Genomic DNA, 14,362 nt, shown 5'->3' on the forward strand with positions numbered 1-14,362 from the left:
TTTCTACAGTCGCCCAGGACGAACAAACGAAAACGCTGGCTCCAGTCGCTTTTAACCGTCGCCCAACGCAGTTCTCCTACACGCTTGGCACTCGGGAGAAGTTTCAGTTCTCCGTAACGTGCCACCAAACCCTACACACTGCACCTTTAAGTGAGCGCCCACCTGAACTAAATACATCAAAGCTTACACCTCATTAACACAACATATCAAAACGTATCAAGGTAGATTAGTGTCAAAACTAAAACCTAAGTATGTAAGTCACATAGAATTCGATTTTTGCGGCGTTATTAGGATATCTTTACCTTTTTCTGGTGAGAGATCAGCGAACTCTTTGTACTCATCCATCGACACTTTCACGATCTAGCAAAAAGAAACGAACATTGGTAATGAAAAACTATACCAAGCTACTCAGTTAAACACATTTTCAAGCCTGTGACATCTTACTTTGCTGATGTATGCTCTCATGTATGCGTCATTGTTGTACATACTGCATCACAACGTTAAGCAGATTAACAACCACACACACCGATTGCCAGTTTGGGGTCATATTGGGTCTATTTCAGGTCAGGAGGTTAGATTCACAGTGATAAAAAGAGGTTGAATAGTACGAAGCCTGGAACCGGTTTAGCTGAATCCAAACAACGCACGCACCGAAATTGTCAATGTAAATATGTACGCTGTTAAACCGTCTCCATGACAAGCCACAGCCAGGTGTACATAGGAATATAGTGCAATGAACAGATAACTGGTACTTCTCATGTGTCAAACAAACCAAAGGTCCCCTGTGTAACGGGTCAAACGTACACCATGAATCTTAACTGGATGTAGGATGAAGACGATGACTATCTAGGGGAAAGTAGAGAGCGGGGATGTGTGTGAAGAGGGGACGATCATGAAGGAGGGGAAACGAGGGTATAAAGTAATGTACATTTCTTTGTTTTAGTCAGTTGAATCCGGACAGCTCGGTTTATTTGTACTCTGTGTGATGCAAATAAACCTGCGTGAACTGAAGAAAATCCAATCTCTCTTGTGTTTTGTGGGTGTTCGTTAGGGAGTTGCTGAGGTATCTCAGATAGCAAACAGTTATGACTTATATTGAGTTTTAATATAAGTCATAAAGTCATAGAAGCTGATCATCGACATTGAAAATAAACAAGAGACTCGAGCAGCTCACCGGGAAGGACGAGGTTCCCACATTTCTCTCAATCGCAGCCAGGTGGGTCACTATCTCAGGCAATTTGCTCTCCAGGTCCGACTCCATGCAACTCCATTTTGGGTACTTCATTTTCTGGTAAGAACATCAAGAGCACACATCAGCATCTGTAACACTGCCCTGCTTTACAAACGAGACTTATAAAGCACGCACCACATAGTTAAGCTGGTGGGCAGCGCTGCAGGTGTGGTCGGACTTCAGCAACCTGACTGAACACAGCCGACAGTAGACTTGTTTCTTCTGTCCACATGCCACTTTAATCAGCTCGTTTAAGCCTATAAAGAAAAGAAACAATGCAAACCTCTGATTAACATGAAAAACAGACCAATTGATAGAGACAAATACCGAGATATTTTCCGATGTAAATAATAATACATACCAACTTGAGGAGAGCTTTTACTTGACCTCTTCTCTCTTGTGCAGATTTGCGACGGCTCTGCAGGTGGATTTCGGGGCGCGGTCGGATGGGGAGCGGCAGGTGCCTTACTCTTAGATATATTTGGTGCAACATAAGCAGTTGACCTCACTGGACTCGTCACATGTGCAGTCTTAACAGAGGCGCCAGTATTTTCACATCCAACTGATGTTTCAGTCATTTTAGCAGTGGCAACAGCTCTCACCACAGTTTTGGATGCACTCTCAGAACTTTTGGATGCGTTTTCCGTTTTGAAGCCAGATGCAGTTCTGCAGGCGGCTTCACACCCCACTGTGGATTCTGTTTTCGAGCGGGTGGCAGCTTTATGTGAAGCCGCTCTGGCGTCAGCTGCAGCTCTAGTTCTGCTTTTCGGTGTTTTGGGCAATGTTGCAGATGTTGTGGCGGAGGTCGGCCTTGAGATGGTTGCACTCGAGGTGGAGGTGGTTTCAGTGCAGGTGGGGATAGCTGCTGGACATTTGTTGGCCGTTTCTCTCGATTTGGTGTTGGCTGTAGTACAGCTGGAGGTGGCGGCTTTGAGTTTGGAGACAGGTGCTGTCGATGTGATGGTGTCTGGAGTAGAATTGGAAGATTTGGTTGTAAACTTGGAGATGGCCGTCGTGGATTTGGTGGGGGTGGTTACAGTAGATTCGGAAGTTGCTGCCGTTTCAGATCTCACCACCTCTTTGGAAGTGGTTGCTATTTTTAACGGTCCCACAGTTGTGTTTGAAATGATTTCAGCTTTGTCCTCACTAAGTGACGGATCAGGTGACTTTGACGCTTTGATGCGGGCTTCATTTGGTTCAGTGGGGACTTTGGGTGTATTGGAGGTGGTTTCAGTCATTACAGACATTGATGTAGTTACTGAGGATGACTTGGCCTCAGGGTCTTCCGAATCATCAGTCTCCATCTTCACCACCTATGAAAGGAAATCAAAAAAACATATTTAGCAGACTGCTCATTTTTCAGCTGCCATAGAAAACAAAATGCAGCATTTTCCTGTTTTCCATTTCATAAGCTCAGCATGCAGACTTCTGAATGATTTTATTGATTATTAATTGATGCCAAAACGACTGAACTGGTAGTTGTCCTTCATAAAACAGACCTCATGTTGAGCATTAAGGGTGACTGAGGAGTCCACAGGTTGAACACCAGACAGAGCTGAGGTTGAAGGGAGTTCATGGCCACAGTTCTGCTGATCCCGAAGTACTTTCACCATCTGTATGACTGTGTGGAAGATAGAAACAAAGAAATACAGTACAGTGAAAGTCCTGACTTTGTCATTCACCTGTTGATTGAGTCTTAAAATTAAGAGCAGATGTACCCTTACCTGAATCGAAGTCTTGTTTTGAGATGTTATTGTAAGTGGCATCATCTAGCTCAACAACCTGAACATAAGAAATAAGCAGTAAATGTATTACTGAGTTCTGTTTGAATCTTTCAACTCTTTATCTCAGTTGTTTTTCCAACAATATCCAGGACTGGCCTAAGGACAATTATATTCTTTTCAATTTGAGTTTATTAAATGACTATTATGAGAATGTCCACAAATAAAAGAACCAAACCTGAGCCACTCCATATCCATTTTTTTGTTCAAACAAATCAGCAAAGTGTCTGATTGTCTTCCCCTGGTGCATCCCTGGTGGAGGTGGGACTTTCTGTACGCCCTGAAGTCAGAAACATACATAGGAAGCCATTACTAATACAAAACATATCTTTTGTATTGTTGACGGCTAATATTAGAAAAATACTCGGTTTGTTCTATAACTACCAGCCTTTTCTGCAGCCGCTAGCTCCATGGTAGCATCCGCTAGCGCATTTACTAGTAAAATCGGGTCTGTACTGTATCTTTCGCCGTCGAAATGCTGCAAGACCCGACTTGCAGCGGTCATGGCAACTTTGGACAGTGTGTATAAATGCATAAAGTAGGGATTCATAACGGTTTTTCAGATCCTGTTCCCTGGGGGCTTTACCGGGGGCCATGTGGCACAGCTGGGAGGATGAGATGTACTGTTGGTGTACTAATTAATCAATATCGGACCACCTGTCAGAGGCTTCTACTGGTCCCTGTTCCTCGTCATAACTATTGACAGGAACGCATTACGATGTCCAGTATCTATGCATCTACTATGTATGGGCCTATGGGCTGCTGTGATGTCTCAGTTTGTCCCCCCCCCCTTCTTAATTTAAGCTCCAGCCAAACATCTGGCTTCCTCATCACAGCCACTCTAAGGTCATAGTGACCCTGGATAAATAACATAGTGGCAAACGCATACATTTTTCCTCCCTCACATGGTATATGTACGTTTAAAAAGACTTATTGCCATAAGGAAATGGTGAAAAAAGGAGGGAAATGCACTAAACTTTGAGAGTTCATAAATCAATTTGGCCAACTTGGAATGCAGCATGAGGACTGTTTTCCCTCCATTTCTGCGCTCTATGAAGGGATCTCGTCATGGCCAGTATGGAGGGAAGGAAGGATTACAATGACCAATAAGTCTTACTATGTAGACGCGGCATATGAGACAGACTTCATCGTTTACTCACCACCAGATACGTCTTCTGGTGGTCAACTCCGGTAACATGGCTGATGATGTCCTTCTCTGGGATCGTCAGGGAGCAGCACTCACAGAGGTAGATGGGGTCACGCTCATCACAACTGCATTCGAGAAGTGCACCCAAGCCTAGAAGAGGCATTGTTCACTATCAATATTGTGTTTGAATCATTCCCCTGACTAGAAATGCAAAACAATTAGTAAAATGTTATGTGGAATCAAACTATTACAACTAAAAGTGTATTTTTTTCCCACTTCATTGCCATAGTTAAAAAGCCAACTCTCCAAAAACATTTTAAAACAAGCAACAAGCAACCAATAATTAATATACATTTGACAACTCTTTGGTTTGGAGGTAAAATGTTTAAAATAAAAAAAAAAAAAGGCACTGACCAACCACAGGCTCCCGGCTCTTCCTTTTGACATACTGCCACAACTGATCCGCTTGTTGCTGGTCCACCTTAAAGGACGCTGCACCAACCACAGAGTAAGACATTGTTATAGAAACACTGAGAAAAATCTCCCACAAAAATGAAATGTGACAATTACATACCTTTGTCAGGAGTGGTCGCCTCCTTTTGACCGCTACTCGGCAGGTTTTGGAGAGCTCCTTCGAAGGTGAGCCGCTGCTTTTTTATTTCTTGCCCTACGTCCTCCACAGGACAGGTGTCCAGTGAGATTTCCGTCTTCAGCGTCAAGACACCTTTGCTGCTTTGGCTCCTCTCTTTTCCAGTCTTGTTTTCGTCGGTGTTCTGGCAGTTTTCTGTAGCGTCCTCACTTGGTTTGCTCGCTGTAGGCTTTTCCATCTTCTCCTTTATCTCCTTTATCTCCTGGCTTGTCTCACTTTGCTTTTTCTCCTCTGAACTTGCTTCCGAAAACGCCTCTCTTCTCTTCTCCGATTCTTTTTCACTTGATGTCGGAGCCTCCGTGTCGTTTCCCCTTTCTGCATTTTCTCCACTTTTCAGACGGCATGCATCAGTGACTTCAGCACCAACTTCTACAGTCTCTTTCAGTGTCGTCTCACTGTTGTCTGTAGATTTCTGACTCGTCGTTTCCAAACGCTCCTCCATCATCCTGCTGTTTTTCTGACCATTGTCTGTCACAGGGGCCTTCTCCACATCGTTCAGTTTTTGTCTGGGGACTAAAAAAAAAACAAACACATACAGGACATTAAAAAAATGCATTTGATAATAATGATAAACATTGTTTTATCAAGTGGCCGCTCCGTAAGCAATATTGCAACAAAAAAAAAATATATGAAAATGAGTGGATTAGGTAAAGAAATTACCAATAGCGAAAAATGTACCTTTGTGATATTTTTCTTATATTAGTTTAGTATATTAGTTAGGATTGATAACATTGTATGCAATATTATAGCAATATATTAGTACATATTTAGTCTTTTGTTGTAAAATTACACACACTCTGGTATTCACAAATTAACTCTGTAACTGGACACACAAGTGTATATGGTTGAAGCAGTGGAGTCAGCGCTTATCTAAATAGGGACCATATATGGAGATGTGTCTGGCACGCCTTCGCATTTCTCCCTGAAAGAACAGTTTACCTCCAGGTTCGGACCTAAAGTTTAAACTTTAACCCCCCCCCCCCCACCTCTACCACATCTGCCAGCTCTTTTTTTCTTTTAAACAAAACGGTACAAATCTCTTTGTGGACTATAAATAACAGTAGGCTGCAACATTAAAATGACTTCCCCTCCTGAGCAGCATGTTTCAGACGGCTGTCACTGGCGTTTGCCTCGCTGACAAAACAGTGTTGAATTCAGCTGCGTGGTGAATTGTTTGTTTTTATTTGGTAATAATGAGTAGAACAGAACATAAACTATCTATGTAAGTGCTGAAAACAATTTGAATATTATTATGTGAATCGTGGTGGAAATAGGGACAATTTGGTTGCAAATGTTAAAAAAACGGGACATTTTAAGGTATTACAGATATTTGTCAGCTTAAAACCAGGACAATCCTAGACGTCTGGTCACCGAGATCTACGGGCAACTAGCAAGGACCAGTAAACTCTGTGGCGAACACAAGTTTATGTTACCTTGTAGAGTTGAATAATCGAACTGTAAACTAAACAAGTACTTGGAAACATTATGCAACATAGTGAAACTGTGGTACTGCTGTGTTTTGCAGATGAACTCCGCTAATAGCCGACACCCTCTGCTTCCAGCCGAGCGGCAGCAGGATGTGAAGCCGTAAAGGCCGAGGCCCTAAAGCGCTCTGTGGTTTACGTAACCGACTGACACAATGCAGACTTTTATAGGCCTATTGTGGTTTTTACACCTTCATGTGTTTCTATGTTTACTGAATGGTACAAATAAGTAACAAAGGGTAATCTTGGTGTAACTTACTCTGGCCTGATCGTCGACAGAGTTGGTACAAGAAACAGGTTTTGAGAGCAGATACTGCAACAATGGTAACGGTTTAAGAGACATCCTGACCGGTGCTTCACCACTCAACTTAAAAGAACAAGTCTGTCATAGCTTCTAAGACTACATAAAGAGCATTATCTAATGATTTGGCGAAGCCAAGTTGTTAACGATATATGGATCTAGAAGTGAACTCTATAAATAATGGGAGACAACGGAGTATCAGGGTCTTAGCTTAGGCGTTTTTACTCCTTTGTATATTCATTTTTTTTTTTTACTTGTAATTCTCATATAATGGTAAAAACCCAATATTCTAACCAAAGTCCAGTCTTGCTCATCTCTGAGGGAGTCTGCTTGGTGACCTTAAGTGAAGAGAGCTCTCCTCCCGGGATAGGCTGACAGTTAGTTAATTAGATGTCTCATGTGTTTACACTTTGTTTGTTGTCGATTCACTGTACATTTGCTCTGGTTTATGCTCTTAGATGCTCATTTAATAAAAAAAGGAGATGCACTTATGACTTCTGGTGAGTAGTAGTTCTCTTGAATACCTATGTTGAATACACTTAGTGTAAGTCGCTTTGGATAAAAGCGTCTGCTAAATGAATGTAATGCATCTGTGTGTCTATTACACAGATAAAGCACACATTTTACTGCCACGGCCTGGAGCAGGATGTTCCAGTATACACTTTATATACTTTATCGCTGGAGCGCGCACTTCGACAGGCTCATATTTTAACAGCGGGTAAAATAATGTAGCACCACAGTACTCCAGAAATTAATATTTCCATTTCCATACTGGTACTAGGGTCAAATTACACATAAAACATCGACTTACCCAGCTTCCTTCCTGGAGTTATTGGTGGATTAAGGTTTGCTTTCCTTTCTCTCTTATTTGCAAATGTCAGGATCTTTAATGCTGGAACAAAATAGCCAAGAAAACAATTCAGAGTTAAAGATGCCAATGTGGTACATTCATCGCATATATGTACACCATTCACACACATACTCACCAACAGAGTAGGCGCATGGCTCCTTGATTGGCCTGATCAACTTTATCACCTTTGAAGGCAGAAAATATGGAGTCAAAAGCATAAGCGCATGGCTAGAGGAGATTCTACAGAGAGATGGTACAGAAACTCAATTTCAGGTATAGCATACCTGCACATTTGATATGGAGTGATAGCGTGCTGCCTCTTTTGCCAAGTCCAAGAAGGTCTCTTCATCAGTGTTTGAATCCAGCGAGCCTGGATGGAAATTGTCCTACACACACACACACACACACACACACACACACACACACACACACACACACACACACACACACACACACACACACACACACACAAAGCACAAATGTTTTGTTTTTACCAAGACATGGTGACCTTGGAGAAAGAAGTGAGCCTGTAGTCTGCAGAGTACAGAATCATACACACATCACATTGGCTTATACACCAGTGAATCCTCCTTTAGCCCTTCCTGTTACCCTGTTTACAGAGTTATTCTGGTGTTTCCACTAATGGGACTTTGTCCACAGTTCCTGCCATTAAATCAACCAATTACAGTGGTCTAAACATGAAATACAGCAAAGTTTTATATAATAATCATCTGCACACGTGCACGGAGCTGCGAGGGCCCGTTCATCGCTGCTTGCAGCTGTAATTTGAAATTTACTGCCCAAACAAACTCTAATCTCATAGAAAGTATACAACAATATGTGGCACAATGTGGTGCTCCTACTGTCATTTCTACCTTGATCTCCCATTCATCAAAAATTAATACTTTGATTAACAATATTATAGCCTGCAGACACAATGCTTTTTGCATCGGATTTTTCCTGACATGACATTCTGCCCTGTTTGTTTGTCTGCCTTTGCATAACACCCCAAATAATCACAAAACATACTGAGTGATAAAAAAAAAAAGAACATAACGGTAACCATTAATAGAAAATAATGCAATAAGAAGTGTGAGTAAAAATACTCACTATAAATGTCGCAATGTGTTTCCGACTGAACTCATGAGCGTAACATTCATCATGTGACAACCTCCTCTTACAGAGCAGACACAGGAATCCCACCCTGGGCTGTTGCCCTATGAGACTAAAGTGGTGCATGACCAGGAACTGTCTACCTGCAACCAGGAGGTAAAGAAAAGTCAAAAACACCCAGTGTGCACTTCTGATTTCTGGCAAGACCTTTTCTCTACGGCGGTACTCACCTAGTAGAGGAAATCTATCGTTGTCTTCGAGTTTACTGTATGTTTTACATTTTGGAACTGCAGACAACACATGCACGAGTTAGATGAAAATAATCCATATATGATATATTTAAGGCTAAGAAAATATGTCATCACTTACAGTCATGCCTTAAGATAATGTGTTGTAGTGCAAGACTCTCCATCACTGCAGACGGAATCAAGAACGAGACAACAAAAACATGTCAAACTGTTGTTTGAGTCGGCTTGATGGAAAGCATGACCAAAACCAGTTCAAATGAATCTCACAGAGAAATTCCTACCTTTTGGGTAACTAAGTGAGAGGAGTCTCTGAAACATCTCGTTTGGCATGTCAAGTACCTGAGAAAGGAAAAATTCTCAATGAGTAATGACTCTAGAAAATGATTTAGTCTACAATAGATGATTGCAGGAAACTAACCTTCTCGTTAACAAGCTTTACTGTGGTTAGCTATTGCCGTTTAGACTGAATTTTAGTTTGCATGCTATGAAAGTCTTATAATTGACTTTTGTTTATCTCTACACAGATGTAGAAGAAATAAATAGTGAAAAAATAAACAAGTCTGTTAAAGTTCTTTGGGGTTTTACCTTCAGCATCATCTCATCTGGTTTTTCCTTCTCCTCTTCCCAGGCCCTTGACCTCAAGACTTTCACGTCCAGATGATTCTTCCACGCAAGTGTCAGCTTCCAGGGATTCTGGTACAGCTAAGAATATAAGACAAAGGCTATAGGTATATCCCAGGAAGGCAGTTGTACATTTACAATAATTTTGGGCTTTTTAATTGCATGCAATGACAAAATACACCTGGGAATCCATCATAATGAGTCATTTCAAAGGTTATATTGATACAACTTAATAAGAACACATGCACATCATGCATTCAAAAGTGGTTCATTCCAACAGCAAAAATACAAGTCTGATCATATTAGCTCACAAAAAAAGTTAAGGACTGTTGCATCAGTACTTAAATATGTAATATTAGTGCTGGGCAACGATTACAATTTTGAATCGCATTGTTATGCGCAAAATTTAATAATGAATTCAAAAGTAGTGTATTGTGCACTTTTATTTTAAAAGTTCTGCTATATGAACAAAAGTGCAATAACATTTGGTTTGCAAACACTTTAAACAAAGAAGGTTCTTTTTAACAGCAGTATTCCCTTTACACAGTAGCAGTTAAAATACAGTTATAATGATTCTGATAATAGATATACATATTCGTTAACTTGCCCAGCACTAGTAATAATAAATTTTTTTGCTTTAAAAAAAATTAAAAAATAAAAGTACTCAAAGTCCCTTTTGTGATCTAAAGCTAAAAACAATACAAACACGTCTTAAGCAATTCCTCACACACAAGTGGTACTGTACTGCTGGCATCCACACACAGCTGCACCGGCTCGACAATAACGAAAATAAACCACAGAAATAAATGAAGGGCTCACCAATGTGTGTATGAGATGTTTTCGAGAGTCAAAGTGTTGTCTGAGAAAGGACTCAGAGAAACAGTCCTGACAAGCAAAGCACACATAAATCGGTTCCTTCTGGACCTGAGTGCAGACACACGTCACAACCAGGGGAACGCCTGAACAAACATAGAAACAAAGAAAATTAAGATATGACACATTTTTCAGTATAACAGCTTCACAAAACACGATGTTAACAAGCGGGTCTGCTCACCAACAAGTGGCTGGTTTTGCCCCAAGCTGTCGATGAGCCTCTTGTATAAGCCCAGACTGGGTTTCCATTCTAACATTCAAAAAGGAAAGAGTGTTAAGAGTAGGAGTTCAATAAATACCACAATCAATTACTTTTTTTCTTAAATGAATGAGTAAATTGAAGCTAAATCAGTTCTATGAAAAATAATATATCAATATGTTATGCTATCATTTTAAATAGCCAACAGGTTTAGATTTATGTATCGTTTCAAAATAATTAAGTGTTGGCACCAAAAAGGACAAAAGTAGAAAAGTGTACCTGGTTGGTCTGTTGAAGTTTCAGCACCTGTAGGAAAGTGAGGAAAAATATATTTTATGTAAGAGAGCTTAAAAATGATACACAATCCGATTTATATATTATGATAAATAAAAGATAAGTGAATCGTACCTCCCCTAAAGACTTTCTTCACCATCTGAAGAAGAACATTAGGGACAGTATGTAAGGTCTTGTTTTGTAGTGCATCAGGAATAATCAAATACTTTCTGTAAGAAGCTGTGAGAATATTGATATACCGTTTTGTGTGTGTCCTGTGACGAATGTTTGCAATAGTCAGACATGTTCATGAAGCTCATACTGCAGTTCTGCCACCAGAAAAAAAAGAAAAAGAAAAGTGAAACAAAGTTCATTGCATCAAACAAAATTGTGTTCTTAATGTTCCAACAAAATAGACGGTATTGGGTACAGTATTAAAATCTAGGCTATTGTAGTGAAATGTAGAATTGTGTTTTTTAGTTTTTTACCTGACAGCGGAGTTTGTACAATTCAGAACAAAGCCCTACAAAGAAAAAACAAAGCAAATTTAAGTTGTAATTCAAAATGCAAAAACGTTTTCAATATAACTATTTAAAAATAGAAGAAATTGATGACTTAAATTATTTATTATTTTCTGAAATCTATCAAATGTCTGGCTACACACGCTCTTGTGTCGGCCTCTGCAGGTCTTTTGCCCCAGATGTTTTGAGTGTAGCAAAACAAAAAGGCATGAACTGTATCTGAAAATTGTGTGAATGTGATTTAAAGAAAACCTTTTTATTATTTAACTTAAGTAAAAGCAGTAATACTACAGTGTCAAATACTCTGTTACAAATAAAAGTCCTGCATTCAAATTATTACACACCGTTTGAAATATATCGTATCATACTTTGTGTCATCTTTGTATGACTGATGTGTATATTGTGAAACCTAAATTGAAAGTCATAAAATACATACCCAACTTGTTCTCTGGTGTTACGCTTGTAATCAAGCTGCTCTCCTTGTTTTCCTTTCTAATGGATTCCAGTTCCTTCAAAGCTACAATAAAAAAACCACAGGCTCAATTAGTAAATCATCATTCTGGGTTTCTGTCATCTTTGTATGACTGATGTGTATATTGTAAAACCTAAATTAAAAGTCAGAAAATAAATAAAATACATACCCAACTTGTTCCCTGGTGTTATTCTTGTAATCAAGCTGCTCTCCTTGTTTTCCTTTCTAATGGATTCCAGTTCCTTCAAAGCTACAATAATAAACCACAGGCTCAATTAGTAAATCATCATTCTGGGTTCCACTGAAGGTCCAGTTCATTCGGAGGAATACAACGTAAAGAGAGGCATCAAACAATAAATACCAACCATCTGCATAACAAGTGAAATTCACTGATGTGAATTTGGTAGGCTCCAGGCTCACTTGCTGCAACAGAAAGTAATACGGTTTCAAATGAATACAAACAAAAGCAGAAATGTGGGAAAACTTGTGACTTTGTAAACTATATTACCTTCATATCAGCGTTTGCAGTACCATGAATTTGCTCTGTCTGCTTTGCAAAATTAAGCATTGTGGAGGCGAAGACCGGCGAGTAATCCTTGTAGGATTCCTTTGCCAGCAAAGTACGCGGGTGCCACGCTCTCTGCAGATTAAAACTGGTGTGAATTACACGAATACCACACAAGAAGACAACCAATACGGATTTCAGTTGTTGAGGATTCATTACTCAACTTGACACCATCAGAAAACAAACGACTACACATCCCCTCTACTATCTTTTTAATTATGATTCATTTTCTGCCTTACTTTTTGGCGCAACCGTCGCCCCAACTAGTCATTTTGCCCGAGTAGACACCTTCTCAGGATTGTGTGGTAATAATCGTTTCACAAATGTTCTCTTCGAAGCTACTTACAAAGTAACAGAAGATGTGGTCAAAGCTCAGGACATGTTTGATGATCGCATGGGCGGCCAAAGTTAGGTGGCAGAGAGTGCAGAGGTAGTGTCTCTTCTCAGTCTGCCCGACACAAATGCATTCAACAAGGTGCTGCATTCCTACAAGACCATGATCAGAGACGAAACGGGGAAGAAGTTCAAAAAGAAAGCCAACGATGCGTTTCTAACATGAGCATGTACGTTAATTTAATCTTATGGATTGGTGAAATCCTTCCTTGGATCTATTAATTGGTATTATACGATTATCACTGTCGAGTAGTGACAAGGCAAGTTATACCATAAGAAAGCACTTCTCCAAATTAATTAGTGAATTTATTTAATTTGTACAAAATTAAATAAACACTCTTCCTGTTCTCTGTACTTAAAGCTGGGGTAGGCAGTTTAAAATGCTATAATAACCTTTCAGCATATTGTAATTCAAGTGGTCTGAGAAAAAAATAAGACTCCTGCATCTCCTCTTGGCTCGGTTTTCAGGCGTTAGGCCAAAGTCTCCAAAAACATGTTTTCTAACATTTCAAGAAAGGTTGTGCGAGGAGATCCACCTTTACCGACATTTATATAAATGTGTCTTTAAAGGAATAGAGAGACAGCCAAATGCCGTTGAACTCCTGGCAGACAACGTTATGGTGCATCACCGCAACCAATTGGAATAGAGGGTGGATCTGGAAATGTGCATGTGTGGAACGGCAGACCGATGCGGACCCTCACTTGTTGTATGAATGAAGACGCGTCCTCAACTGTCTGTGGAAAGTATGTTCGAGCTTTATGCTTTATGACTGCGAGGGAAGAGCAGCAGGAGGAGGGCTGGATTTTCAATTGTAAGGTTTTTTGGGGGTTTTTGCCAGAAAACTGCCTACCCCAGTTTTAAGGAAACCATCTTCCACCATTAAAGACAATATCCCTACCAGCCGAATTTTGTATCCAAAGAATGACATTTTGGGAGACTTTTACTGACCAAGAAGTGGATGTTCTCTGTTGCTGTCTCTTTGATATGTTTGCATCATCACCCGCTTCGGGTTGATAGCTAGAGGGAAAAGACAAGATTGCAGTGATGAAGCATGGACTGAAGGATAATAAATAGTAAATCTAACAGATAAAACAGTATATTGAGATATCATACTCGTCCATTAGTAGCTGTTGTGAAGCTTTGGATCATATCACAATATTAACATCAACAGATAAGAGTTATTCCAGCTGTCATTGGATTGTAAATGCTCAAATTTCCACTGAAATGTGGATAAATTAATATGATTGAAAGTACCAGAACAGCTACTAAATGGACCTTGAGGTGAGACCGTTTTCTTGACTGCTGTAGCAAGGTAGAGTGATTATTACAAGTCAAACAGACTTATTAAGCATTGCTTGATTTTGGTTACTGAACTCCATAAGTCCTGACTAAGCCATGAGCAGAAATAAGAGTCCTGAGAGAAATGTGCACACACACCTTCAAGCAGCTTGAGAAGCGTTTCATTTTCACTGAAAGTGCGCATCACTGGGAAGTAGAATCAGATAATGTGAATTAACAAACAATTTATTAAAATTCTCAATCAAATATTACATAGAGAAAGAATCATATACCTTCAGAGTAGGTACTCCTTTCAAGCTTGTTCACCAGATTTCCAGGTAAGTCCAACAGCTGCAAAGAGA

The 14,362-nt window shown here is 40.0% G+C and overlaps 1 protein-coding gene across 3 annotated transcripts in view; it reads right to left on the reverse strand.

Annotated features, from left to right (window-relative positions):
• The window catches only part of LOC306707971 (uncharacterized protein), a 37,841-nt gene that overhangs the window by 8,220 nt on the left and 15,259 nt on the right, over positions 1-14,362 (reverse strand). For all 3 annotated transcript variants that reach the window (XM_079175639.1, XM_079175638.1, XM_079175640.1), the window contains exons 8-39: positions 14,294-14,351; positions 14,160-14,207; positions 13,671-13,739; positions 12,675-12,814; positions 12,272-12,403; positions 12,129-12,186; positions 11,933-12,013; positions 11,728-11,808; positions 11,259-11,293; positions 11,031-11,099; positions 10,906-10,930; positions 10,777-10,803; positions 10,480-10,548; positions 10,245-10,384; positions 9,390-9,506; positions 9,086-9,143; positions 8,926-8,970; positions 8,787-8,843; positions 8,554-8,699; positions 7,728-7,829; positions 7,580-7,628; positions 7,405-7,485; positions 4,734-5,321; positions 4,574-4,651; positions 4,173-4,309; positions 3,191-3,292; positions 2,956-3,013; positions 2,731-2,852; positions 1,593-2,544; positions 1,367-1,488; positions 1,175-1,288; positions 303-360 (exon numbers count right to left, since the gene is read on the reverse strand). In XM_079175639.1, the coding sequence (XP_079031765.1) occupies positions 303-360; positions 1,175-1,288; positions 1,367-1,488; positions 1,593-2,544; positions 2,731-2,852; positions 2,956-3,013; positions 3,191-3,292; positions 4,173-4,309; positions 4,574-4,651; positions 4,734-5,321; positions 7,405-7,485; positions 7,580-7,628; positions 7,728-7,829; positions 8,554-8,699; positions 8,787-8,843; positions 8,926-8,970; positions 9,086-9,143; positions 9,390-9,506; positions 10,245-10,384; positions 10,480-10,548; positions 10,777-10,803; positions 10,906-10,930; positions 11,031-11,099; positions 11,259-11,293; positions 11,728-11,808; positions 11,933-12,013; positions 12,129-12,186; positions 12,272-12,403; positions 12,675-12,814; positions 13,671-13,739; positions 14,160-14,207; positions 14,294-14,351 (4,018 nt within the window). The remainder of the gene's footprint in view (positions 1-302; positions 361-1,174; positions 1,289-1,366; positions 1,489-1,592; positions 2,545-2,730; positions 2,853-2,955; positions 3,014-3,190; positions 3,293-4,172; positions 4,310-4,573; positions 4,652-4,733; positions 5,322-7,404; positions 7,486-7,579; positions 7,629-7,727; positions 7,830-8,553; positions 8,700-8,786; positions 8,844-8,925; positions 8,971-9,085; positions 9,144-9,389; positions 9,507-10,244; positions 10,385-10,479; positions 10,549-10,776; positions 10,804-10,905; positions 10,931-11,030; positions 11,100-11,258; positions 11,294-11,727; positions 11,809-11,932; positions 12,014-12,128; positions 12,187-12,271; positions 12,404-12,674; positions 12,815-13,670; positions 13,740-14,159; positions 14,208-14,293; positions 14,352-14,362) is intronic.

Source organism: Pholis gunnellus, assembly GCF_910591455.1.
Source record: "Pholis gunnellus genome assembly, chromosome: 16".
Classification (NCBI taxonomy): Eukaryota; Metazoa; Chordata; class Actinopteri; order Perciformes; family Pholidae; genus Pholis; species Pholis gunnellus.